This window comes from Scyliorhinus canicula, chromosome 25 (genome assembly GCF_902713615.1).
Source record: "Scyliorhinus canicula chromosome 25, sScyCan1.1, whole genome shotgun sequence".
Lineage (NCBI taxonomy): Eukaryota > Metazoa > Chordata > Chondrichthyes > Carcharhiniformes > Scyliorhinidae > Scyliorhinus > Scyliorhinus canicula.
The window spans coordinates 1,637,724-1,665,155 of NC_052170.1; the positions used below are offsets into that span (position 1 = coordinate 1,637,724).

At 58.7% G+C, this 27,432-nt stretch overlaps 1 protein-coding gene across 1 annotated transcript in view; it reads right to left on the bottom strand.

The window, feature by feature from the left end:
• Positions 1-2,875: 2,875 nt before the first annotated feature.
• Positions 2,876-27,432, bottom strand: part of gtf2f1 (general transcription factor IIF, polypeptide 1) — a 25,716-nt gene continuing 1,159 nt past the window's right edge. The window contains exons 2-8 of the mRNA XM_038784578.1: positions 22,260-22,472; positions 21,175-21,236; positions 15,232-15,360; positions 8,914-8,987; positions 7,660-7,795; positions 4,764-4,890; positions 2,876-3,765 (exon numbers count right to left, since the gene is read on the bottom strand). Of these exons, the coding sequence (XP_038640506.1) occupies positions 3,555-3,765; positions 4,764-4,890; positions 7,660-7,795; positions 8,914-8,987; positions 15,232-15,360; positions 21,175-21,236; positions 22,260-22,472 (952 nt within the window). The 3' untranslated portion in view covers positions 2,876-3,554. The remainder of the gene's footprint in view (positions 3,766-4,763; positions 4,891-7,659; positions 7,796-8,913; positions 8,988-15,231; positions 15,361-21,174; positions 21,237-22,259; positions 22,473-27,432) is intronic.

Consider the following 27,432-nt stretch of genomic DNA (forward strand, 5'->3'; position numbering starts at 1 on the left):
TTCAATAAAAATCTGGAATGAAAAGCCTAATGATGACCATGAAACCATTGTTGCAAAAACCCACTAATGTCCTTTAGGGAAGGAAATCTGCCGTCCTTGCCCGGTCTGACCTACATCTGACTCCAGACCCACAGCAATGTGGTTGATTTTTAACTGCCCCTCACGGGCAATTAGAGATGGGCAGTAAATGCTGGCACAGCCTACAACGCCCACTGGACGAATAATACATTTATTATAAAAGCTCTCACAATCTGTGTTAACGTTTCTAGCTAATTTACTCTCATTCTATCCTTCTGTCTTTATCAACTTTTTGATGACCTATTGCCGGTTTCTAAAACACTCCCAATCCTCAGACTTGCGACTGTTTTTTGTAACATCATCAGCCTCTTTTAATCAAATACGACCCTTAACTCCCCGAGTGAGCCATGGGTGGGTCTGTCACGCTGGTGGGTCTGTCACGCTGGTGGGTCTGTCACGCTGGTGGGTCTGTCACGCTGGTGGGTCTGTCACGCTGGTGGGTCTGTCACGCTGGTGGGTCTGTCACGCTGGTGGGTCTGTCACGCTGGTGGGTCTGTCACGCTGGTGGGTCTGTCACGCTGGTGGGTCTGTCACGCTGGTGGGTCTGTCACGCTGGTGGGTCTGTCACGCTGGTGGGTCTGTCACGCTGCTGGTTAGTTTTTCAATGGAATGCATTTTTTTGTTCAAGGTTTTGAATTGTTTCATTAAATATTTCCCACTGTTCAGTTAACACCATAACATTTAGTCTGTCTACCCCTCTGGAAGCTGGGAACTCTGCCCATCATTCCTCCATCCCAGGGCTGTCTACCCCCCCCCGGGCATCTCCAATCCCCCCCCAATACTACCCTGAAGTGTGGTCTCAGGCTGAGGCACAGCCCTCTTCTGGCCACTGCTGTGTTGTGTTGGAGGGGCGGGAAAGCTGTTGGCAAAGGGCACAGGGCTGATCCTCCTGCTGCCAATCAACTCGACTGGGTGTAAAATGACAGGGATGAATTTCCCGCTGACTCTCAGGGAAGCAGACGCTGAGCGCTCATCATCCTGAAAATCCAGGCCATGGAATTCTTCTTTGTAAATTTAAAGTGCCCAAGTTTTTTTCCAATTAAGGGGCAATTTAGCATGGCCAATCCACCTAACCTGCACATCTTTGGGTTGTGGGGGTGAAACCCACGCAGACACGGGGAGAATGTACAAACTCCACACAGACAGTGACCAGGACCAGTGCTAACCGCTGTGATACTGTGCCACCCCAGGGCAGCAGTGCTAACCGCTGTGATACTGTGCCACCCCTGGGCAGCAGTGCTAACCGCTGTGACACTGTGCCACCCCTGGGCAGCAGTGCTAACCGCTGTGACACCGTGCCACCCCAGGGCAGCAGTGCTAACCGCTGTGACACTGTGCCACCCCTGGGCAGCAGTGCTAACCGCTGTGACACTGTGCCACCCCAGGGCAGCAGTGCTAACCGCTGTGACACTGTGCCACCCCAGGGCAGCAGTGCTAACCGCTGTGACACTGTGCTGCCATCAGGCCATGGAATTCAATGGCATTATAGAGACATTGAATCCCTACAGTGCAGAAGGAGGCTATTTAGCCCATCAAGTCTGCATCGACCCTCTGAAAGAGCACCCTACCTCGGCCCACCCTATCCCCACCTAACCTGCACATCTTTGGACCGTGGGAGGAAACCAGAGCCCCACACAGACACGGGGAGAAAGTACAAACTTCACACGGACAGTCACCCGAGGCCGGAATTGAACCTGCTGTGAGGCGGCAGTGCTTACCACTGTGCCACCATGATCAGTATTTCCCAGCGGATCTTTTACTACGATGTTACTAATTAACCCTGCTTCATTCCACAATACCACATCTAAGACAGCTTCATCGCGAGTCAATTTGCCAACATATTGCTCCACGAGATGGTCATGAAAACATTCTATAAACTCATCTTCATGGCACTGTTTGCTAATTTGATTGTCCCAATTTTAAATGAAGATTAAAATACTCCACAATTATGACAGTTACATGTTACGAACTCCAACAATTTCTTCTATAATGCTTTCCCCAACAGTATAACTATTAGGGGACTATAAACTACTCCCACCAGACCCGCGGCCGTGTGCATACAGGTACACACAGACAGGTGCATGCACGGATGTACAGACAGATATTCACGGGAGCGCAAACAGGCGGGCATGCAGACAGACGCGCGTCCAGACAGCTGCACACAGACAGAAGCGCAGACAGACAGGTGTGTAGACAGGTGCACGCAGACAGATGTGGATGCGCACTCAGATATTTCAATTGTAATTACTGGACACTGATGAAGAGTAGGAACTAAGCAGTTTTTGTCCCGTCTCTAGCTCAGGGCTGCTGAATTTGATTGTCATTCTATACCATTACTATTTAAACGCCTCCCGTCCTGGGAATGTTACTGTTCCCTTGGGGCAGTGAGACTCTGAGGCGCAGTCACTCTGCTTCATTGCACCCAGAACTAAAATTTCAGCTCACTGACACCAATGATGAAACAAATTAGGATGAAAACCATTGGCCATTTTATTGGATAACAGGTCCAGCCGTAACCATGACATTACACAATTAATACAGACACTGACTGAAATGAACACCCTGACAAAACCAGTGCGGGGAGGTAATGTCACCTCATCCTCTCTCCCTCCACCTTCCTCTCAGTCTAGCTTTACAGACTCCCCAACTCCAGCAATAATCCTGTTCTGTTGTCCTGACAGCTGCCCCCCTCCCCGGCCCAACACCCCCCCTCCCTGGCCCAACATCCCCCCTCCCCGGCCCGACATTCCCCCCTCCCCGGCCCGACATTCCCCCCTCCCCGGCCCAACATCCCCCCCCACCTCAGTCCCTGTCCAAACGAAATCACCAACAGCCACCACCACTGATCACCCCCCAGACCTCATCAGCTGCTCTGTAACTATCCACAGGGGCTGGTGTGTGTAGCCCAGTGTCCATTCTCAATCCCTGCCTCCCCCACTCTCTGACCATCACTAGAAGGAGGGAAGGCATCTTCTGTGCTCAGTTCTGCAATTTAAATGTCCACTCTAACCACACATTCTCTGAGGTGTCTGTCGGAGGTGAGGGATTTCCCAAAGCAGATACCTGGTGTGGGAAGGTTCCAATAACAGGTGCCAACCACTGAACATATAACTGCAAAATGTGAATTCGACCATTTCTGCAGATGCCCCACCCCCCGCGAGAGAGAGAGGGGGGAGAGTGAGGGAGAGTGAGGGAAAGAGAGAGAAAGAGAGAGAAAGAGAGAGTGATATTGAGATTGATCCAGTTTGTCAGCTGCTCTTTGCTGTAGGTCAAACCGGTGTCAAACATACAAAATGTAAAACCCTTCACCCCTCAAGTCATCGGTGACGGAATGGAAGCTCAAGCTGACAGTGAGAAAGGGCAGTGCTGGTCCACATCGCAACTATCAGCATCTTGTACAATACGACAGGGATCATCCCATATACACAGAGAAACGGAAATAAATGCTACATACACAACACAGACTGGGCCTACTCTCAGTTCCCCTCCTTCAGAAAGAAGTGCATCTTCTCATTAATCATCTTGCGTTCAGGGTTGAGTTTTTTCAGGATCTGAGCCAGCACGTTAACTGTCTGCTCACTGCTCAGGCCTGTCTTCTTGGTCTGAAACTTCTTCAGCAGGTCCTTGGTAGTCATGGGTTTCCTGATCAGATATCGCCGCACGGCATCCTCTGTAAGCTGGATATCACTGCAGAACAGGGAAACAGAGTTAAACAGGGGGAACCCACTCACAGATAACACTGCCCCAGAACCCCCCCCCACTTCACCCACACCGCACTCAGGCAACAGATACACCCAAATCATCTTCCTCACATCACAGCCACCACCCAACCCACCGTCCCACTGACCCCTCCCCATCCCACACACTCCTCCCCCTGCCCACACCCCCCCCCACCCCTCCCCCTGCCCACACCCCTCCCCACCCCATCCACCCATCCCCATCCACCCCTCCCCCTGCCCACACCCCTCCCCACCCCTATCCCCATCCACCCCTCCCCCTGCCCACACCCCTCCCCACCCCCATCCACCCCTCCCCCATCCACTCCTCCCCCTCCCCACCCCCATCCACCCCTCCCCCTCCCCACCCCCATCCACCCCTCCCCCTGCCCACACCCCTCCCCACCCCCATCCACCCCTCCCCCTGCCCACATCCCTCCCCACCCCCATCCATTCCTCCCCACCCCATCAACCCCACCCCATCAACCCCTCCCCACCCCCATCCACTCCTCCCCACCCCCATCCACCCCTCCCCTGCCCACACCCCTCCCCACCCCCATCCACCCCTCCCCACCCCCATCCACTCCTCCCCACCCCCATCCACCCTTCCCCCTGCCCACACCCCTCCCCACCCCCATCCACCCCTCCCCCTGCCCTCACCCCTCCCCCTGCCCTCACCCCTCCCCACCCCCATCCACCCCTCCCCACCCCCATCCACCCCTCCCACTGCCCTCACCCCTCCCCACCCCCATCCACCCCTCCCCACCCCCATCCACCCCTCCCACTGCCCACACCCCTCCCCACCCCCATCCACTCCTCGCCATCCCACTGACCCCTCCCCACCTCCATCCACTCCTCCCCCTGCCCACACCACTGACCCTCCATCCCCCCCCCCCCCCCCCCCCCCCCCCCAGCCCCAAACCGTTCCCGTCCATTACTCCACCGTGTTTCCGGCACCATCCCACTCACCCACTGCTCGGTGTGGATTTTCCGGATTGGGGCTGTGGTGTGGATTTACCAGACGCTGACTGCGCCCCGACGTCCATCTTCAGCCGTTTGGCCACTGGGGTTTCGGCAGAGCCGCCCTGCCGCTTCCCTGGGAAAGAACAAAACGTTCAGGGTTCACTCAGTCCCTGCAGTTAGCCAGCCCCACAGGCAACCCACCCCCCTCCCCCAGTAACCCACTCCCCCAGGTGCTCCCCCCCCCCCCACCCCCGGTAACCAGCCCCTCCCCCACCATTCCCCGGGTAACCAGCCCCTCCCCCACCATTCCCCGGGTAACTAGCCCCTCCCCCACCATTCCCCGGGTAACTAGCCCCTCCCCCACCATTCCCCGGGTAACCAGCCCCTCCCCTACCATTCCCTGGGTAACTAGCCCCTCCCCCACCATTCCCCGGGTAACCAGCCCCTCCCCTACCATTCCCCGGGTAACCAGCCCCTCCCCCACCATTCCCCGGGTAACTAGCCCCTCCCCCACCATTCCCCGGGTAACTAGCCCCTCCCCCACCATTCCCCGGGTAACCAGCCCCTCCCCCACCATTCCCCGGGTAACTAGCCCCTCCCCCACCATTCCCCGGGTAACTAGCCCCTCCCCCACCATTCCCCAGGTAACTAGCCCCTCCCCCACCATTCCCCAGGTAACTAGCCCCTCCCCCACCATTCCCCGGGTAACCAGCCCCTCCCCCACTATTCCCCGGGTAACTAGCCCCTCCCCCACCATTCCCCGGGTAACCAGCCCCTCCCCCACCATTCCCCGGGAAACCAGCCCCTCCCCTACCATTCCCTGGGTAACCAGCCCCTCCCCCACCATTCCCCGGGTAACTAGCCCCTCCCCCATCATTCCCCAGGTAACTAGCCCCTCCCCCACCATTCCCCGGGTAACCAGCCCCTCCCCTACCATTCCCCGGGTAACCAGCCCCTTCCCCACCATTCGCCGGGTAACCAGCCCCTCCCCCACCATTCCCCGGGTAACTAGCCCCTCCCCCCACCATTCCCCGGGTAACCAGCCCCTCCCCCACCATTCTCCGGGTAACCAGCCCCTCCCCTACCATTCCCTGGGTAACCAGTCCCTCCCCCCACCATTCCCCGGGTAACCAGCCCCTCCCCCACCATTCTCCGGGTAACCAGCCCCTCCCCTACCATTCCCTGGGTAACCAGCCCCTCCCCCACCATTCCCTGGGTAACCAGCCCCTCCCCCACCATTCCCCGGGTATCCAGCCCCTCCCCCACCATTCCCCGGGTAACCAGCCCCTCCCCCACTATTCCCCGGGTAACTAGCCCCTCCCCCACCATTCCCCAGGTAACCAGCCCCTCCCCTACCATTCCCCGGGTACTCCCCCCTCCCCCACCATTCCCCGGGTACTCCCCCCTCCCCTACCATTCCCCGGGTAACTAGCCCCTCCCCTACCATTCCCCGGTTACTCCCCCCTCCCCCACCATTCCCCGGTTACTCCCCCCTCCCCCACCATTCCCCGGGTATCCAGCCCCTCCCCCACCATTCCCCGGGTAACCAGCCCCTCCCCCACCATTCCCCGGGTAACCAGCCCCTTCCCCACCATTCGCCGGGTAACCAGCCCCTCCCCCACCATTCCCCGGGTAACTAGCCCCTCCCCCCACCATTCCCCGGGTAACCAGCCCCTCCCCCACCATTCCCCGGGTAACCAGCCCCTCCCCCACCATTCCCCGGGTAACTAGCCCCTCCCCCACCATTCCCCGGGTACTCCCCCCTCCCCCACCATTCCCCGGGTAACTAGCCCCTCCCCCACCATTCCCCGGGTAACCAGCCCCTCCCCCACCATTCCCTGGGTAACCAGTCCCTCCCCCCACCATTCCCCGGGTATCCAGCCCCTCCCCCACCATTCCCCGGGTAACTAGCCCCTCCCCCCACCATTCCCCGGGTAATCAGCCCCTCCCCCACCATTCCCCGGGTAACCAGCCCCTCCCCCACCATTCCCCGGGTAACCAGCCCCTCCCCCACCATTCCCCGGGTAACTAGCCCCTCCCCCACCATTCCCCGGGTACTCCCCCCTCCCCCACCATTCCCCGGGTAACTAGCCCCTCCCCCAGCATTCCCCGGGTAACCAGCCCCTCCCCCACCATTCCCTGGGTAACCAGTCCCTCCCCCCACCATTCCCCGGGTATCCAGCCCCTCCCCCACCATTCCCCGGGTAACCAGCCCCTCCCCCACCATTCCCTGGGTAACCAGTCCCTCCCCCCACCATTCCCCGGGTATCCAGCCCCTCCCCCACCATTCCCCGGGTAACCAGCCCCTCCCCCCACCATTCCCCGGGTAACCAGCCCCTCCCCCACCATTCCCCGGGTAACCAGCCCCTCCCCCACCATTCCCCGGGTAACCAGCCCCTCCCCCACCATTCCCCGGGTAACTAGCCCCTCCCCCACCATTCCCCGGGTACTCCCCCCTCCCCCACCATTCCCCGGGTAACTAGCCCCTCCCCCAGCATTCCCCGGGTAACCAGCCCCTCCCCCACCATTCCCTGGGTAACCAGTCCCTCCCCCCACCATTCCCCGGGTATCCAGCCCCTCCCCCACCATTCCCCGGGTATCCAGCCCCTCCCCCACCATTCCCTGGGTAACCAGTCCCTCCCCCACCATTCCCCGGGTAACTAGCCCCTCCCCCCACCATTCCCCGGGTACTCCCCCCTCCCCCCACCATTCCCCAGGTATCCAGCCCCTCCCCCACCATTCCCCGGGTATCCAGCCCCTCCCCCACCATTCCCTGGTACCCATCCCTCTGAGCGCCACCCCCAATGTCCTCTGGGTTTATCATCTCGCCCCATCCCTTGTTCCAGGGTATCTGGCCCTCGCCCGGAGTGTGGCTGTGTCCGGGTCAGCTGGACTTTCTGACCTTGTTCCAGTTTGCTGGCAGCTGCTTTGAGTGTGGACGAGGTGCTGATTTGTGGGGTGGGGGTGCCGGGCCGACTGTTCCCACGGGAACTGCTGTTAGATCCTTTCCAATCTTTCTTTGGAGGAGTTTTCTTCTTCTTTGAACACAGAGGAAAAGAAAGGGTTAAAGTTGTGTCACCTCCTCGAGGACGGTGGGGAGAGGATGGGGGGTGGGGGGTGTAGCCACCGAAGTTGGCCATTCCCTAAATACAAAATGGAGGAACGCAAAGCTTGCAGGTTAAAATGGACAATGTTTGCAGCACAAGCAGGCAATGTGGATTCTGTCTGCTAAGAGAGCAGACAGCACCGAAACGAACATTCCGCATACTAATGGAGCAATCTCCGGGATAGTTAACCTAGCAATGGAACGATCCCAGGGACAACGGACACAAATAGGGAAGTGATTGCAACAGTGTATGGGAAACCAGACACCCCGGCACCAAAACACCTGAAGGCCCGCCCAGTAACCGAGAGATAGCCTCAGTATTGGGGGGGATTCAAACAAATCGATTGGGAAGAGACCCAATCGATCCCCAGCAGGTACAGGGTCCGCCCAGAAGGGCACGAAGCCCTAGGACCTATAAAAGACACGTCCCACACTTAGTTCGTTCTTCTTAACCAGCCCTCCTCTCTGGACCAGCATCTCGACCAGCTTTTGCCAAAGAAGACCTTGACCGAGAGAGAGGAGAGGTTTGGGACAGCAGCCACCAGCAAGTAAGTGTCTCACAACGATCGCTACCAGAGATAGACACTCCTGACCCCTTTTTAACCCGTACCAGAGCAGAGCAAGAGGCCTTGTCCCCTGATCCGGCAGTTCCCTTTGAGATAAGTATTGGTTTATTTAGCGGTAGGAATAGTTTAATCCTCTTAGCGTGTGCATGGGTAGTATTATAATTGTATTATAATAAACTCAGTTGTTTGAACTTACTAATTGGTGTATGGTTTTATTGCTTTGAACTTGAACTTGAAACTAGTGGCGGTATCTTAACGATACCTGGCGACTCCAGAGCTAAGTAACGAAACAGAGCCAAATTGAGTGTTAAGCACACTCACCCAGAACGAGCAATGGGGGGGGGAAGAGGATGGGGGGGGGGGTGTGAAGAGAGAGAGAGAGAGAGGATGGGGGGTGGGAGAGGATGGGGGGGTGGGGAAGAGAGGATGGGGGGATAGAGGGTGGGGGGGGGGGGGAGTCTGGGTTATAAAGTGAGAAACTTACCAACATGAAAAGGGCGGAGGCAGCTTCAGATTCAATGTCGCTCTCGTCTGAAGATTCCGATTCTTCACTGCTGTCTGTGTGAAACAGAACAAATAATCAAACCTCAACACAAACATTCAAGTCCAGGGTCTAGTTCAAACCCTCGCTCTGTGCCCCCTGATCTCACACTGAGGCACTGGCCCCCTGATCGCACACTGAAGCACTGTGCCCCCTGATCTCACAGTGAGGCACTGTGCCCTCGCTCTGTGCCCCCTGATTGCACACTGAGGCTCTGTGCCCCCTGATCGCACACTGAGGCACTGTGCCCCCTGATCGCACACTCAGGCACTGTGCCCTCGCTCTGTGCCCCCTGATTTCACACTGAGGCACTGTGCCCTCGCAGTGTGCCCCCTGATCTCACACTGAGGCTCTGTGCCCTCGCTCTGTGCCCCCTGATCTCACACTGAGGCACTGTGCCCTCGCTCTGTGCCCCCTGATCTCACACTGAGGCTCTGTGCCCCCTGATCGCACACTGAGGCACTGTGCCCTCGCTCTGTGCCCCCTGATCTCACACTGAGGCACTGTGCCCCCTGATCGCACACAGAGGCACTGTGCCCTCGCAGTGTGCCCCCTGATCTCACACTGAGGCTCTGTGCCCCCTGATCGCACAGTGAGGCACTGTGCTCTCGCTCTGTGCCCCCTGATCTCACACTGAGGCTCTGTGCCCCCTGATCTCACACTGAGGCTCTGTGCCCCCGCTCTGTGCCCCCTGAGGCACTGTGCTCTCGCTCTGTGCCCCTTGATCTCACAGTGAGGCTCTGTGCCCCCTGATCGCACACTGAGGCACTGTGCCCCCTGATCGCACACTCAGGCACTGTGCTCTCGCTCTGTGCCCCCTGATCGCACACTGAGGCACTGTGCCCCCTGATCGCACACTGAGGCTCTGTGCCCCCTGATCTCACACTCAGGCACTGTGCCCTCACTCTGTGCCCCCTGATCGCACACTGAGGCTCTGTGCCCCCTGATCTCACACTCAGGCACTGTGCCCTCGCTCTGTGGCCCCCGATCGCACAGTGAGGCACTGTGCCCTCGCTCTGTGCCCCCTGATCTCACAGTGAGGCACTGTGCCCTCGCACTGTGGCCCCCGATCGCACAGTGAGGCACTGTGCCCTCGCTCTGTGCCCCCTGATCTCACAGTGAGGCTCTGTGCCCCCTGATCTCACACTGAGGCACTGGCCCCCTGATCGCACACTGAGGCACTGTGCCCTCGCACTGTGCCCCCTGATCTCACACTGAGGCACTGTGCCCTCGCTCTGTGCCCCCGATCTCACAATGAGGCACTGTGCCCTCGCTCTGTGCCCCTGATCTCACAGTGAGGCACTGGCCCCCTGATCGCACAGTGAGGCACTGTGCCCTCGCTCTGTGCCCCCTGATCTCACACTGAGGCACTGGCCCCCTGATCGCACACTGAGGCACTGTGCCCTCGCTCTGTGCCCCCTGATCTCACACTGAGGCACTGTGCCCTCGCACTGTGCCCCCTGATCGCACAGTGAGGCACTGTGCCCCCTGATCTCACACTGAGGCACTGGCCCCCTGATCTCACACTGAGGCACTGTGCCCTCGCTCTGTGCCCCCTGATCTCACACTGAGGCACTGTGCCCTCGCTCTGTGCCCCCGATCTCACAATGAGGCACTGTGCCCTCGCTCTGTGCCCCCGATCTCACAGTGAGGCACTGTACCCTCGCTCTGTGCCCCCTGATCTCACACTGAGGCTCTGTGCCCCCTGATCGCACACTGAGGCACTGTGCTCTCGCTCTGTGCCCCCTGATCTCACACTGAGGCTCTGTGCCCCCTGATCTCACACTGAGGCACTGTGCCCTCGCTCTGTGCCCCCTGATCTCACACTGAGGCACTGTGCCCCCTGATCTCACACTGAGGCACTGTGCCCTCGCTCTGTGCCCCCTGATCTCACACTGAGGCACTGTGCCCTCGCTCTGTGCCCCCTGATCTCACACTGAGGCACTGTGCCCCCTGATCGCACAGTGAGGCACTGTGCCCTCGCTCTGTGCCCCCTGATCGCAGTGAGGCACTGTGCCCCCTGATCTCACACTGAGGCTCTGTGCCCCCTGATCTCACACTGAGGCACTGTGCCCTCGCTCTGTGCCCCCTGATCTCACACTGAGGCACTGTGCCCTCGCTCTGTGCCCCCTGATCGCACAGTGAGGCACTGTGCCCTCGCTCTGTGCCCCCTGATCGCACAGTGAGGCACTGTGCCCTCGCTCTGTGCCCCCTGATCTCACACTGAGGCACTGTGCCCCCTGATCGCACACTGAGGCACTGTGCCCTCGCTCTGTGCCCCCTGATCTCACAGTGAGGCACTGTGCCCCCTGATCGCACACTGAGGCACTGTGCCCTCGCTCTGTGCCCCCTGATCTCACACTGAGGCACTGTGCCCTCGCTCTGTGCCCCCTGATCGCAGTGAGGCACTGTGCCCCCTGATCGCACAGTGAGGCACTGTGCCCTCGCTCTGTGCCCCCTGATCGCACACTGAGGCACTGTGCCTTCGCTGGGTGCCCCGTGATCTCACACTGAGTCACTGGCCCCCTGATCGCACACTGAGGCACTGTGCCCTCGCTCTGTGCCCCCGATCGCACACTGAGGCACTGTGCCTTCGCTGGGTGCCCCCTGATCACACAGTGAGGCACTGTGCCCCCTGATCGCACAGTGAGGCACTGTACCCTCGCTCTGTGCCCCCTGATCGCAGTGAGGCACTGTGCCCTCGCACTGTGCCCCCTGATCGCAGTGAGGCACTGTGCCCTCGCTCTGAGCCCCCTGAACGCAGTGAGGCACTGTGCCCCCTGATCTCACACTGAGGCACTGGCCCCCTGATCGCACACTGAGGCACTGTGCCCTCGCTCTGTGCCCCCTGATCGCACAGTGAGGCACTGTGCCCTCGCTCTGTGCCCCCTGATCGCACAGTGAGGCACTGTGCCCTCGCTCTGTGCCCCCTGATCGCACAGTGAGGCACTGTGCCCCCTGATCGCACACTGAGGCACTGTGCCTTCGCTGGGTGCCCCCTGATCTCACAGTGAGGCACTGTGCCCCCTGATCGCACAGTGAGGCACTGTGCCCTCGCTCTGAGCCCCCTGAACGCAGTGAGGCACTGTGCCCCCTGATCGCGCAGTGAGGCACTGTGCCTCAGTGTGAGATCAGGGGGCACAGAGCTAGGGCACAGTGCCTCACTGTGCGATCAGGGGGCACTGTGCGAGGGCACAGTGCCTCAGTGTGCGATCAGGGGGCACAGTGCCTCACTGTGCGATCGGGGGCACAGTGCCTCACTGTGAGATCAGGGGGCACCCAGCGAAGGCACTGTGCCTCAGTGTGCGATCGGGGGCACAGAGCGAGGGCACAGTGCCTCAGTGTGCGATCGGGGGCACAGAGCGAGGGCACAGTGCCTCAGTGTGCGATCGGGGGCACAGAGCGAGGGCACAGTGCCTCAGTGTGCGATCGGGGGCACAGAGCGAGGGCACTGTGCCTCAGTGTGCGATCGGGGGCACAGAGCGAGGGCACAGTGCCTCAGTGTGCGATCGGGGGCACAGAGCGAGGGCACAGTGCCTCAGTGTGCGATCAGGGGGCCAGTGACTCAGTGTGAGATCAGGGGGCACCCAGCGAAGGCACAGTGCCTCAGTGTGCGATCAGGGGGCACAGAGCGAGGGCACAGTGCCTCACTGTGAGATCAGGAGGCACAGAGCGAGGGCACAGTGCCTCACTGTGCGATCAGGGGGCACAGAGCCTCAGTGTGAGATCAGGAGGCACAGAGCGAGGGCACAGTGCCTCACTGTGAGATCGGGGGCACAGAGCGAGGGCACAGTGCCTCATTGTGAGATCAGGGGGCACAGAGCGAGGGCACAGTGCCTCAGTGTGAGATCAGGGGGCCAGTGCCTCAGTGTGAGATCAGGAGGCACAGAGCGAGGGCACAGTGCCTCACTGTGCGATCAGGGGCACAGTGCCTCACTGTGCGATCAGGGGCACAGTGCCTCAGTGTGAGATCAGGAGGCACAGAGCGAGGGCACAGTGCCTCAGTGTGAGATCAGGAGGCACAGAGCGAGGGCACAGTGCCTCACTGTGCGATCAGGGGGCACAGAGCGAGGGCACAGTGCCTCACTGTGCGATCAGGGGGCACAGAGCGAGGGCACAGTGCCTCACTGTGCGATCAGGGGGCACAGAGCGAGGGCACAGTGCCTCACTGTGCGATCAGGGGGCACAGTGCCTCACTGTGAGATCAGGGGGCACAGTGCCTCACTGTGCGATCAGGAGGCACAGAGCGAGGGCACAGTGCCTCACTGTGCGATCAGGGGGCACAGAGCGAGAGCACAGTGCCTCACTGTGCGATCAGGGGGCACAGAGCGACGGCACAGTGCCTCATTGTGCGAGCAGGGGCACAGAGCGAGGGCACAGTGCCTCATTGTGCGAGCAGGGGCACAGTGCGAGGGCACAGTGCGAGGGCACAGTGCCAAACTGTGCGATCAGGGGGCACTTAAGCCCTCACTTCCACCCTATCCCAATAACCCCTCCTAACCTTTTTGCTCACGTAGGGCAATTTATCATGGCCAATCCACCTAACCTGCACATCTTTGGACTGTGGGAGGAAACCGGAGGAAACCCACGCAGACACTGGGAGAACGTGCAGACTCCGAACAGACAGTGACCCAGCCGGGAATCGAACCTGGGACTCTGGCGCTGTGAAGCCACTTGTGCTACCGTGCTGGCCCTGGGGAGTCCTAAGATTGTAAGATAAACTGCGTGGGCTTCCTCCCATGCTGGTTACAACAGCGCATCTGTCTGGGTGGGTGTGTGTGCATGTGTGAGAAGGGAGAAAGAAAGACACACGTCTCTCGTAAGAGCATAGAGGGGGCGGCACGGTGGCACAGTGGTTAGCACTGCTGCCTCCCGGCGCCGAGGTCCCAGGTTCGATCCCGGCTCTGGGTCACTGTCCGTGTGGAGTTTGCACATTCTCCCCGTGTCTGCGTGGGTCTCACCCCCACAACCCAAAGATGTGCAGGGTAGGTGGATTGGCCATGCTAAACTGCCCCTTAATTGGAAAAAAATGAATCGTACTCTAAATTAATTTTTAAAAAGGAAGAACACGTGCCTCGTCTCTCCAATCAGACAGCAGAACCTGTGAACTGACCCAACTGAATTCCAGCAACCTTGTAGCCATGCGTGCACCCCTATTCCCAAATGTGCACACCTGTCGCTGCGCATGCACGCGTGCCGCCATGCAGATACACAGTCCAGACACAGCACCCAGAAACACCGTCCAGACACAGCATCCAGAAACACCGTCCAGACACAGCACCCAGAAACACCGTCCAGACACAGCACCCAGAAACACCGTCCAGACACAGCACCCAGAAACACCGTCCAGACACAGCACCCAGAAACACCGTCCAGACACAGCACCCAGAAACACCGTACACACAGCACCCAGAAACACCGTCCAGACACAGCATCCAGAAACACCGTCCAGACACAGCACCCAGACACAGCACCCAGACACAGCACACAGACACAGCACCCAGAAACACCGTACACACAGCACCCAGAAACACCGTCCAGACACAGCACCCTGAAACACCGTCCAGACACAGCATCCAGAAACACCGTCCAGACACAGCACCCAGAAACACCGTCCAGACACAGCACCCAGAAACACCGTCCAGACACAGCACCCAGAAACACCGTCCAGACACAGCATCCAGAAACACCGTCCAGACACAGCATCCAGAAACACCGTCCAGACACAGCACCCAGAAACACCGTCCAGACACAGCATCCAGAAACACCGTCCAGACACAGCACCCAGAAACACCGTCCAGACACAGCACCCAGAAACACCGTCCAGACACAGCACCCAGAAACACCGTCCAGACACAGCATCCAGAAACACCGTCCAGACACAGCATCCAGAAACACCGTCCAGACACAGCACCCAGAAACACCGTCCAGACACAGCACCCAGAAACACCGTCCAGACACAGCACCCAGAAACACCGTCCAGACACAGCACACAGACACAGCACCCAGAAACACCGTCCAGACACAGCACCCAGAAACACCGTACAGACACAGCATCCAGAAACACCGTCCAGACACAGCACCCAGAAACACCGTACACACAGCACCCAGAAACACCGTCCAGACACAGCACCCAGAAACACCGTACACACAGCACCCAGAAACACCGTCCAGACACAGCACCCAGAAACACCGTCCAGACACAGCACCCAGAAACACCAGGGCAGGAAGGACCGCTGGAAAAGGGATTCCCAATCTCACCTTTTTTCTTCTTTTCTCTCTTGTCAGGGGCTGCAGATTTCTTCTCGTCCTCCTCCTCATCTTTCTCTTCGTTGGGTTTCTCCTCTTCACTCTCTTCACTGCTCTCCGATCCAGCACTCTCATCAATACCTGGGAAACACAATGGCGGCAAAATAGAGAGGATGGTCAAAGTGAGGGGGGGGGGGGCGCGAGGGGAGGAGGCAAGGGGAGGAGGGGGCACAGGGAGAGGGGGGCACAGGGAGAGGGGGGCACAGGGAGGGGGGCACAGGGAGAGGGGGCACAGGAAGAGGGGGCACAGGGAGAGGGGGCACAGGGAGAGGGGGCACAGGGAGAGGGGGCACAGGGAGAGGGGGTGAGGCAAAGGTGTCATGAATCTCCCTGGAGACAGCCGGGGACAGTATTCAAAGGGCCTTAATTGGTTTGCGTCTCTCCCGATAACGTTAGAACGGCAGTTTAGATAATAATCAAGTATGAATAACTTATGGAGGCAAAACAAATTGGAGATGATTGGGAATGTCCCTGAGGTATACATTTGTCAGTGTATAGTCAAAGAAGTTGACAGGGGCAGACAGGTGAATACACAGAAGACATAATCAAAGAACAACAAAGGTATAATTTCTCAGACCCTGAGGAGCCAGAGAGGCATTTACCATCCAGCAGTCTCCGAAAGCAGACAGGCCAGATTCCAGCCACCAAGCTTGAAGGTCAAGTTTACAGCAAACAAGCCTCGAGATCTCAGAGCCAAGGCAGTGCAGAAAACCTTCGTAACAGCTGTTTAAAAATATCTTTGTTGGACCAGGAAAATGATGTTTCTCAGATTGAGTATCATCCTTGTATTGTGGGGTAACTACAGCTGATTATTCAATTTGGATGTTGTTTGGGCGGAGGCACTGAACCAATATTCTGCCTCTGTCTACATGGTAGAAGATCATTAAAAAATTCCAAAAACTAGTTAATGCAGAGGAACTTGGTGCAATAATCACCAGGGAGTCAGCATTGAATAAACTGGTGGGATTAAGGGCAGCTAAGTCCCCGGGACCTGATGGCTTGCACCCCAGGGTATTAAAGGAGGTGGCAGCAGAGATAGTGGGTGCTTTGGCTACGATATTTCAGAATTCCCTGGATTCTGGAAGGGTCCCGGATGATTGGAAACACGCTAATGTGACCCCTCTATTCAAAAAGGGAGAGAGGCAGAAAGTAGGAAACTATAGACGGGTTAGCTTGACCACTGTGGTGAGGAAGTTGCTGGAATCAATCATTCAGGAGGTGACATTTGGAAAGACAAAGCTCGATCCACCATTGGCAGCATGATTTTATGAAGTGTAAGTTATACTTGACAAACTTGCTTGAGGCTTTTAAGGATGTAACCAGCAAGGTGGATAATGGGGAACCTGTAGATGTGGTATATCTAGACATCCAGAAAGTATTTGACAAGGTGCTGCATAAAAGACTGATCCAGAAGTTGAGATCGCAGGGGTTGGGCGTAGAGTACTAGACTGTATTGAGGATTGGCTGACTGACAGAAAGCAGAGGTTTGGGATAAGTGGGTCCTTCGCTGGTTGGTGAACTGTAACTAGCGGGGGTGCCGCAGGGGGCAGTCTTCCCACCTCATCTGTTTACAATCTGTATGAATGATCTGCAAGCCGGGGCAGAGTGTGATATAGCAAAATCTGCAGGTGATATTAAAATAGGGGGGGAAGCAGACAGTGAAATGAAATGAAAATGAAAATCGCTTATTGTCACGAGTAGGCTTCAAATGAAGTTACTATGAAAAGCCCCTAGTCGCCACATTCCGGCGCCTGTTCGGGGAGGCTGGTACGGGAAGTACAGTGAAGAGGAGATAGAGTTTACAGAAGGAAATAGATAGGCTAAGAGATTGGGACAAAGTTTGGCAGATGAGGTTTAATGTGGATAAGTGTGAGGTTATCCATTTTGGTGCTATGTCTTTTCGTCCAACGTCATTTCGTCCAACGACACTTCGTCCACGTCTTTTGGTCCAACGTCTTTTTGTCCGCCCGTCTTTTGGTCCAACGTCACTTCGTCCAATTATCCAATTACAAATAGTGTAATTTAGTTTTTCAATGTTACTGCTCAAGGATCCTCTCCACCTATTTCACCTCTTGAAGTTGAGTTCTGCATTTGTGCTGCTTGAACTCCAGACATTATTAAGATAAGCTGCAGGATATTCACCCATGTATGCTCCAGCGTGATGAGAGCCATTGTATCTGATGGAATATTTGATCATTTCAGACCTGTAATGTCAGAACCCACTGCCAACCAGAGGTTTTAATCACTCGACGAAAATCGAGTTTAAATCTGCTTCTTTCAGAACTGCACTCATTGTCTAAATCCAATTAGACTCCCACTTATATCTGTGTCTGTCGGAATTGTAGAATATCACATCATCTTGTCCTCTCCCCATTATTCTCTCTCGGGTACAGTTCTGGAAATCTAACTTTTAGGGAATGTCGGGAATTTACAATTTACATCAATTTTAAGTAATTTCGGGAATTTTAAGTAATTAGTAAACTTTTAGATTTTTTACCTGCATTTTTAGATTTTTTAACTTTTTAACTGCATTTTTCAACTTGCATTTTACTTGTATTTTATCAATTACTTGTATTTTAGCAAGTAAATTAACGGAGTTAATTTGTAATTGGATAATTGGACGAAGTGACGTTGGACCAAAAGACGGGCGGACAAAAAGACGTTGGACCAAAAGACGTGGACAAAGTGTCGTTGGACGAAGTGACGTCGGACGAAAAGACGCAACACGATCCATTTTGGCTGAAAAATTGAAAAGGCAAATTATTATCTAAATGGAAAACAGATACAAAATGTGTCTGGGCAGCGGGATCCGGGCAGAGGGATCCGTGCAGAGGGATCCGGGCAGAGGGATCTGGGCAGAGGGATCCGGGCAGAGGGATCTGGGCAGAGGGATCCGGGTAGAGGGATCTGGGCAGAGGGATCCGGGCAGAGGGATCTGGGCAGAGGGATCCGGGTAGAGGGATCCGGGCAGAGGGATCCGGGCGGAGGGATCTGGGCGGAGGGATCCGGGCGGAGGGATCTGGGCGGAGGGATCCGGGCGGAGGGATCTGGGCGGAGGGATCTGGGCAGAGGGATCTGGGCAGAGGGATCCGGGCAGAGGGATCCGTGCAGCGGGATCTGGGCAGAGGGATCCGGGCAGAGGGATCCGGGCAGAGGGATCCGGGCAGAGGGATCCGGGCAGCGGGATCTGGGCAGAGGGATCCGGGCAGAGGGATCCGGGTAGAGGGATCTGGGCAGAGGGATCCGGGCAGAGGGATCCGGGTAGAGGGATCTGGGCAGAGCGATCCGGGCAGAGGGATCCGGGTAGAGGGATCTGGGCAGAGGGATCTGGGCAGAGGGATCCGGGTAGAGGGATCCGGGCAGAGGGATCCGGGCAGAGGGATCCGGGTAGAGGGATCTGGGCAGAGGGATCCGGGTAGAGGGATCTGGGCAGAGGGATCTGGGCAGAGGAATCCGGGCAGAGGGATCCGGGCCCAGGGATCCGGGCAGAGGGATCTGGGCAGAGGGATCTGGGCAGAGGGATCCAGGCCCAGGGATCTGGGCAGAGGGATCCGGGCCCAGGGATCCGGGCAGAGGGATCCGGGCAGAGGGATCCGGGCAGAGGGATCCGGGCAGAGGGATCCGGGCCCAGGGATCCGGGCAGAGGGATCTGGCCAGAGGGATCCGGGCAGAGGGATCCGGGCAGAGGGATCCGGGCCCAGGGATCCGGGCCGAGGGATCTGGGCGGAGGGATCCGGGCGGAGGGATCCGGGCAGAGGGATCTGGGCAGAGGGATCTGGGTAGAGGGATCTGGGCAGAGGGATCCGGGCGGAGGGATCCGGGCGGAGGGATCCGGGCGGAGGGATCCGGGCAGAGGGATCTGGGCCCAGGGATCCGGGCAGAGGGATCCGGGCAGAGGGATCTGGGCAGAGGGATCTGGGCAGAGGGATCCGGGCCCAGGGATCCGGGCAGAGGGATCCGGGCAGAGGGATCCGGGCAGAGGGATCTGGGCAGAGGGATCCGGGCAGAGGGATCCGGGCAGCGGGATCCGGGCAGAGGGATCCGGGCAGAGGGATCCGGGCAGAGGGATCCGGGCAGCGGGATCCGGGCAGCGGGATCCAGGCAGAGGGATCGGGGCCCAGGGATCCGGGCAGAGGGATCCTGGCAGAGGGATCTGGGCAGAGGGATCTGGGCCCAGGGATCCGGCAGAGGGATCCGGGCAGAGGGATCTGGGCAGAGGGATCCGGGCAGAGGGATCCGTGCAGAGGGATCTGGGCAGAGGGATCTGGGCAGAGGGATCCGGGCAGAGGGATCCGGGCAGAGGGATCCTGGCCCAGGGATTTGGGCGGAGGGATCCGGGCGGAGGGATCCGGGCGGAGGGGTCCGGGTGGAGGGGTCCGGGCGGAGGGATCCGGGCAGAGGGATCCGGGCAGAGGGATCCGGGCAGAGGGATCTGGGCAGAGGGATCTGGGCAGAGGGATCCGGGCAGAGGGATCCGGGCAGAGGGATCTGGGCAGAGGGATCTAGGTGTCTTTGTTCATGAATCACAGAAAGTTGGTTTGCAGGTACAGCTTGTAATTAAAAAGGCAAATGGGATTTCAGTGTTTATTGCAAAAGGACTGGAGTATAAAAGTAGAGAAGTGTTGTTGCAATTGTACAGGGTGTTGGTGAGACCACATCTGGAGTATTGTGTCCAGTTTGGGTCTCCTTATTTGAGGAAGGATGTGGTGACATTGGAGGCAGTCCAGAGGAGGTTCACCAGATTGATTCCGGGGATGAAAGGATTGACGTGTGAGGAGAGATTAAACAGTTTGGGCTGATACGCGCTGGAGTTTAGAAGAACGAGGGGGGGGGATCTGATCGATGTGTATAAAATATTAAATGGGATTGATAAAGTAAACGTAGACCAAATGATCCCCCTTGTTGGATAATCTAGAACGAGAGGTCACGGATATAGGTTGAGAGGCGGTAGATTTAGAACTGAGATGAGGAGAAACTACTTCCCACAGAGGGTGGTGAATTTGTGGAACTCTCTGCCCCCATAGTGCGGTGGAGTCAGAATCTAAATAGTTTCAAGGAGGAGATAGATATATTTCTCATTTTAAAAACAGGTTAAAGGGATATGGGGAACAGGTAGGGAGATGGATTTGAGACCATGAGATCAGCCGTGATCTGATTGAATGGCGGAGCAGCTCGAGGGGCTGAATTGCCTAATTCCTATGTTCCTAACAGGGGCAGTCTTACTGAGTTCAACTATTGTAGACATATTTCGCTATAAGGGACATGTTCTATATAGACTGTATGTTTAGTAATTCATACATCTGAATGGTGTGAGTAGAGTCGTCCTGTTCATGTGTATTTGTGTTTTATTTACTTTCATAAATTGTCTTTACTAATTGTTGAGGGGGACTGGGCTATTTACCCTCACTGAGGTCTCCGTTGTCTCCTGACACCAAAACTATACATCCCCACGACCCAGTGTTCCAGTTGGGATACTCTCCCAGATAACATCAGGGAAGTGGGCGCGAGATCAGGGGGGTTTGAGGGGACGGCGTGTGATGGGGATTGGGGGAGTGGTTGATGGGGAAGAGAGCTGTCAAGGAATGAAGGCCATGATGTGGAGATGCCGGCGTTGGACTGGGGTGAGCACAGTAAGAAGTCTTACAACACCAGGTTAAAGTCCAACAGGTTTGTTTCAAACACGAGCTTACGGAGCACGGCTCCTTCTTCAGGTGAAGGAATGAAGGGGAATTGGAGCCTCACTCACAGCCTCCTCGCTGAAACACTGTGTTCCTACCTCAACTCCCACCCAGCCCTGTTCCTGTCTCCCTCACCCATGCCCAGAACTCGTCTCCATCTCCATCCTCTCACAATGACCCTGCATCAGAGTGAAGGGCCAAATTGAGTTTCAAATACCTTTTGGTCCATCTTCTCCTTTATCAGCTTTTCCTTTCTCTTGTTCCTCATCATTATTGTCGCTGTAAACCAGAGAGAGCTGCGTTTAGAGAGGGTAAACCAGAGAGAGCTGCGTTTAGAGAGCGTAAACTAGAGAGAGCTGCGTTTAGAGAGCGTAAACTAGAGAGAGCTGTGTTTAGAGAGCGTAAACCAGAGAGAGCTGCGTTTAGAGAGCGTTAAACAGAGAAAGCTGCGTTTAGAGAGCGTAAACCAGATGGAGCTGCGTTTAGAGAGCGTAAACTAGAGAGAGCTGCATTTAGAGAGCGTAAACCAGAGAGAGCTGCGTTTAGAGAGCGTTAAACAGAGAAAGCTGCGTTTAGAGAGTGTAAACCAGATGGAGCTGCGTTTAGAGAGCGTAAACTAGAGAGAGCTGCGTTTAGAGAGCGTAAACCAGAGAGAGCTGCGTTTAGAGAGCGAAAACCAGAGAGAGCTGCATTTAGAGAGCGTTAAACAGAGAAAGCTGCGTTTAGAGAGCGTAAACCAGATGGAGCTGCGTTTAGAGAGCGTAAACCAGAGAGAGCTGCGTTTAGAGAGCGTAAACCAGATGGAGCTGCGTTTAGAGAGCGTAAACTAGAGGGAGCTGCGTTTAGAGAGCGTAAACCAGAGAGAGCTGTGTTTAGAGAACGTAAACCAGAGAGAGCTGTGTTTAGAGAGCGTAAACCAGAGAGAGCTGCGTTTAGAGAGCACAAACCAGATGGAGCTGCGTTTAGAGAGCATAAACCAGAGAGAGCTGCGTTTAGAGAGCGTAAACCAGAGAGAGCTGCGTTTAGAGAGCATAAACCAGAGAGAGCTGCGTTTAGAGAGCGTAAACCAGAGAGAGCTGCGTTTACAGAGCATAATTCAGTGCCATGCGAATTCCCCCCCCCCCCCTCCCCGTCACGCAGAGCTCCCCCCTCCCGGGCGCCATGCAGACCACCTACCCCTTACCCCACGCAGAGTCCCCTCGGTGAAATGACCCAATGGAATCAACAGCTTCAGAATAGGTGCTGTAAAAACTTTGCAGAAATTGTAAACACGGCTGAAGCACATAAATACAGACCAAATACCTCGAGTCATCATCGGAAATATAATCCACTTCCTGTCCCTCGAAATCTCCATCATCGCTGTCTTCAAAGGCCTCATCATCTGAAGCTTTTTTCTTCTTCTTTTTCTTGGCTGCAGTTTTCCCTTTCTTCGAGCTCTTGGCTTCTTTTTTCCCACATCCTGCAGGAGATAAAACCAACCACACGTCAAACCAGTCAATCCAAAACAGTCCTGGACTGAACAGCCAGAGCCCATACCGCCAGAGGGAAGGGGGCAGTGAGGGTAGGGGGCGCAGTGAGGGTAGGGGGCGCAGTGAGGGTAGGGGGCAGCAGTGAGGGTAGAGGGCACAGTGAGGGTAGAGGGCAGTGAGGGTAGGGGGCGCAGTGAGGGTAGGGGGCACAGTGAGGGTAGGGGGCGCAGTGAGGGTAGGGGGCAGTGAGGGTAGGGGCACAGTGAGGGTAGGGGGCACAGTGAGGGTAGGGGGCACAGTGAGGGTAGGGGCAGTGAGGGTAGGGGGCAGTGAGGGTAGGGGGCACAGTGAGGGTAGGGGGCACAGTGAGGGTAGGGGCAGTGAGGGTAGGGGGCACAGTGAGGGTAGGGGGCGCAGTGAGGGTAGGGGCCACAGTGAGGGTAGGGGGCACAGTGAGGGTAGGGGGCGCAGTGAGGGTAGGGGGCGCAGTGAGGGTAGGGGGCACAGTGAGGGTAGGGGCAGTGAGGGTAGGGGGCAGTGAGGGTAGGGGGCGCAGTGAGGGTAGGGGGCAGTGAGGGTAGGGGGCAGTGAGGATAGGGGCCACAGTGAGGGTAGGGGGCACAGTGAGGGTAGGGGGTGCAGTGAGGGTAGGGGGCACAGTGAGGGTAGGGGGCGCAGTGAGGGTAGGGGGCGCAGTGAGGGTAGGGGGCGCAGTGAGGGTAGGGGGCACAGTGAGGGTAGGGGGCGCAGTGAGGGTAGGGGGCAGTGAGGGTAGGGGGCACAGTGAGGGTAGGGGCAGTGAGGGTAGGGGGCACAGTGAGGGTAGGGGGCAGTGAGGGTAGGGGGCAGTGAGGATAGGGGGCACAGTGAGGGTAGGGGGCACAGTGAGGGTAGGGGGCACAGTGAGGGTAGGGGGCACAGTGAGGGTAGGGGGCACAGTGAGGGTAGGGCAGTGAGGGTAGGGGCAGTGAGGGTAGGGGGCAGTGAGGGTAGGGGGCACAGTGAGGGTAGGGGGCACAGTGAGGGTAGGGGGCACAGTGAGGGTAGGGGCAGTGAGGGTAGGGGGGCACAGTGAGGGTAGGGGGCACAGTGAGGGTAGGGGCAGTGAGGGTAGGGGGCACAGTGAGGGTAGGGGCAGTGAGGGTAGGGGGCAGTGAGGGTAGGGGGCAGTGAGGGTAGGGGCAGTGAGGGTAGGGGGCAGTGAGGGTAGGGGGCACAGTGAGGGTAGGGGGCACAGTGAGGGTAGGGGCAGTGAGGGTAGGGGCAGTGAGGGTAGGGGGCAGTGAGGGTAGGGGGCACATGTGAGGGTAGGGGGCACAGTGAGGGTAGGGGCACAGTGAGGGTAGGGGGCACAGTGAGGGTAGGGGGCACAGTGAGGGTAGGGGCAGTGAGGGTAGGGGGTCAGTGAGGGTAGGGGGCAGTGAGGGTAGGGGCACAGTGAGGGTAGGGGGCAGTGAGGGTAGGGGGCACAGGAGGGTAGGGGGCACAGTGAGGGTAGGGGCACAGTGAGGGTAGAGGGCAGTGAGGGTAGGGGGCGCAGTGAGGGTAGGGGGCGCAGTGAGGGTAGGGGGCACAGTGAGGGTAGGGGGCACAGTGAGGGTAGGGGGCGCAGTGAGGGTAGGGGGCACAGTGAGGGTAGGGGGCACAGTGAGGGTAGGGGGCACAGTGAGGGTAGGGGGCACAGTGAGGGTAGGGGCAGTGAGGGTAGGGGGCAGTGAGGGTAGGGGGCACAGTGAGGGTAGGGGGCACAGTGAGGGTAGGGGCAGTGAGGGTAGGGGGCACAGTGAGGGTAGGGGGCGCAGTGAGGGTAGGGGCCACAGTGAGGGTAGGGGGCACAGTGAGGGTAGGGGCGCAGTGAGGGTAGGGGGCGCAGTGAGGGTAGGGGGCACAGTGAGGGTAGGGGGCACAGTGAGGGTAGGGGGCACAGTGAGGGTAGGGGGCACCGTGAGGGTAGGGGCAGTGAGGGTAGGGGGCAGTGAGGGTATGGGGCGCAGTGAGGGTAGGGGCACAGTGAGGGTAGGGGCACAGTGAGGGTAGGGGGCACAGTGAGGGTAGGGGGCGCAGTGAGGGTAGGGGGCGCAGTGAGGGTAGGGGGCACAGTGAGGGTAGGGGCAGTGAGGGTAGGGGCAGTGAGGGTAGGGGGCACAGTGAGGGTAGGGGGCACAGTGAGGGTAGGGGCAGTGAGGGTAGGGGCGCAGTGAGGGTAGGGGCAGTGAGGGTAGGGGCAGTGAGGATAGGGGGCCCAGTGAGGGTAGGGCACAGTGAGGGTAGGGGGCGCCAGTGAGGGTAGGGGGCACAGTGAGGGTAGGGGGAGCAGTGAGGGTAGGGGGCGCAGTGAGGGTAGGGGGCGCAGTGAGGGTAGGGGGCACAGTGAGGGTAGGGGGCCAGTGAGGGTAGGGGGCCAGTGAGGGTAGGGGGCACAGTGAGGGTAGGGGCAGTGAGGGTAGGGGGCACAGTGAGGGTAGGGGGCAGTGAGGGTAGGGGGCAGTGAGGGTAGGGGGCACAGTGAGGGTAGGGGGCACAGTGAGGGTAGGGGGCACAGTGAGGGTAGGGGGCACAGTGAGGGTAGGGGGCACAGTGAGGGTAGGGGCAGTGAGGGTAGGGGCAGTGAGGGTAGGGGGCAGTGAGGGTAGGGGGCACAGTGAGGGTAGGGGGCACAGTGAGGGTAGGGGGCACAGTGAGGGTAGGGGCAGTGAGGGTAGGGGGCACAGTGTGGGTAGGGGGCACAGTGAGGGTAGGGGCAGTGAGGGTAGGGGGCACAGTGAGGGTAGGGGCAGTGAGGGTAGGGGGCAGTGAGGGTAGGGGGCAGTGAGGGTAGGGGGCAGTGAGGGTAGGGGGCAGTGAGGGTAGGGGGCACAGTGAGGGTAGGGGGCACAGTGAGGGTAGGGGCAGTGAGGGTAGGGGCAGTGAGGGTAGGGGCAGTGAGGGTAGGGGGCAGTGAGGGTAGGGGGCACAGTGAGGGTAGGGGCACAGTGAGGGTAGGGGGCACAGTGAGGGTAGGGGGCACAGTGAGGGTAGGGGGCACAGTGAGGGTAGGGGCAGTGAGGGTAGGGGGCAGTGAGGGTAGGGGCAGTGAGGGTAGGGGGCACAGTGAGGGTAGGGGGTGAGGGTAGGGGGCACAGTGAGGGTAGGGGCACAGTGAGGGTAGGGGGCACAGTGAGGGTAGGGGGCACAGTGAGGGTGGGGCGCAGTGAGGGTAGGGGCACAGTGAGGGTAGGGGGCACAGTGAGGGTAGGGGCACAGTGAGGGTAGGGGCAGTGAGGTAGGGGGCACAGTGAGGGTAGGGGGCACAGTGAGGGTAGGGGGCACAGTGAGGGTAGGGGGCACAGTGAGGGTAGGGGGCACAGTGAGGGTAGGGGGCACAGTGAGGTAGGGGGCACAGTGAGGGTAGGGGCACAGGAGGGTAGGGGCACAGTGAGGGTAGGGGGCACAGTGAGGGTAGGGGCACAGTGAGGGTTGGGGGCAGTGAGGGTAGGGGGCAGTGAGGGTAGGGGGCAGTGAGGGTATGGGGCAGTGAGGGTAGGGGGCACAGTGAGGGTAGGGGGCACAGTGAGGGTAGGGGCAGTGAGGGTAGGGGGCACAGTGAGGGTAGGGGCAGTGAGGGTAGGGGGCAGTGAGGGTAGGGGGCACAGTGAGGGTAGGGGGCACAGTGAGGGTAGGGGGCACAGTGAGGGTAGGGGGCACAGTGAGGGTAGGGGGCACAGTGAGGGTAGGGGGCAGTGAGGGTAGGGGGCACAGTGAGGGTAGGGGCAGTGAGGGTAGGGGGCACAGTGAGGGTATGGGGCAGTGAGGGTGGGGCAGTGAGGGTAGGGGGCAGTGAGGGTAGGGGGCAGTGAGGGTAGGGGGCACAGTGAGGGTAGGGGGCACAGTGAGGGTAGGGGGCACAGTGAGGGTAGGGGGCACAGTGAGGGTAGGGGGCACAGTGAGGGTAGGGGGCAGTGAGGGTAGGGGGCACAGTGAGGGTAGGGGCAGTGAGGGTAGGGGGCACAGTGAGGGTATGGGGCAGTGAGGGTAGGGGCAGTGAGGGTAGGGGGCAGTGAGGGTAGGGGGCAGTGAGGGTAGGGGGGCACAGTGAGGGTAGGGGGCACAGTGAGGGTAGGGGGCACAGTGAGGGTAGGGGGCAGTGAGGGTAGGGGGCACAGTGAGGGTATGGGGCAGTGAGGGTAGGGGCAGTGAGGGTAGGGGCAGTGAGGGTAGGGGGCACAGTGAGGGTAGGGGGCACAGTGAGGGTAGGGGGCACAGTGAGGGTAGGGGGCACAGTGAGGGTAGGGGGCACAGTGAGGGTAGGGGCAGTGAGGGTAGGGGGCACAGTGAGGGTAGGGGGCACAGTGAGGGTAGGGGGCACAGTGAGGGTAGGGGGCAGTGAGGGTAGGGGCAGTGAGGGTAGGGGCAGTGAGGGTAGGGGGCAGTGAGGGTAGGGGGCACAGTGAGGGTAGGGGGCACAGTGAGGGTAGGGGGCACAGTGAGGGTAGGGGGCACAGTGAGGGGAGGGGGCAGTGAGGGTAGGGGGCACAGTGAGGGTATGGGGCACAGTGAGGGTAGGGGGCAGTGAGGGTAGGGGGCACAGTGAGGGGAGGGGGCACAGTGAGGGTAGGGGGCACAGTGAGGGTAGGGGGCACAGTGAGGGCAGGGGGCACAGTGAGGGTAGGGGGCAGTGAGGGTAGGGGGCACAGTGAGGGGAGGGGGCACAGTGAGGGTAGGGGGCACAGTGAGGGTAGGGGGCACAGTGAGGGTAGGGGGCACAGTGAGGGTAGGGGGCACAGTGAGGGGAGGGGGGCAGTGAGGGGAGGGGGGCACAGTGAGGGTAGGGGGCACAGTGAGGGTAGGGGGCACAGTGAGGGGAGGGGGCAGTGAGGGTAGGGGGCACAGTGAGGGTAGGGGGCACAGTGAGGGTAGGGGGCACAGTGAGGGTAGGGGGCACAGTGAGGGTAGGGGGCACAGTGAGGGTAGGGGGCACAGTGAGGGTAGGGGCAGTGAGGGTAGGGGGCACAGTGAGGGTAGGGGCA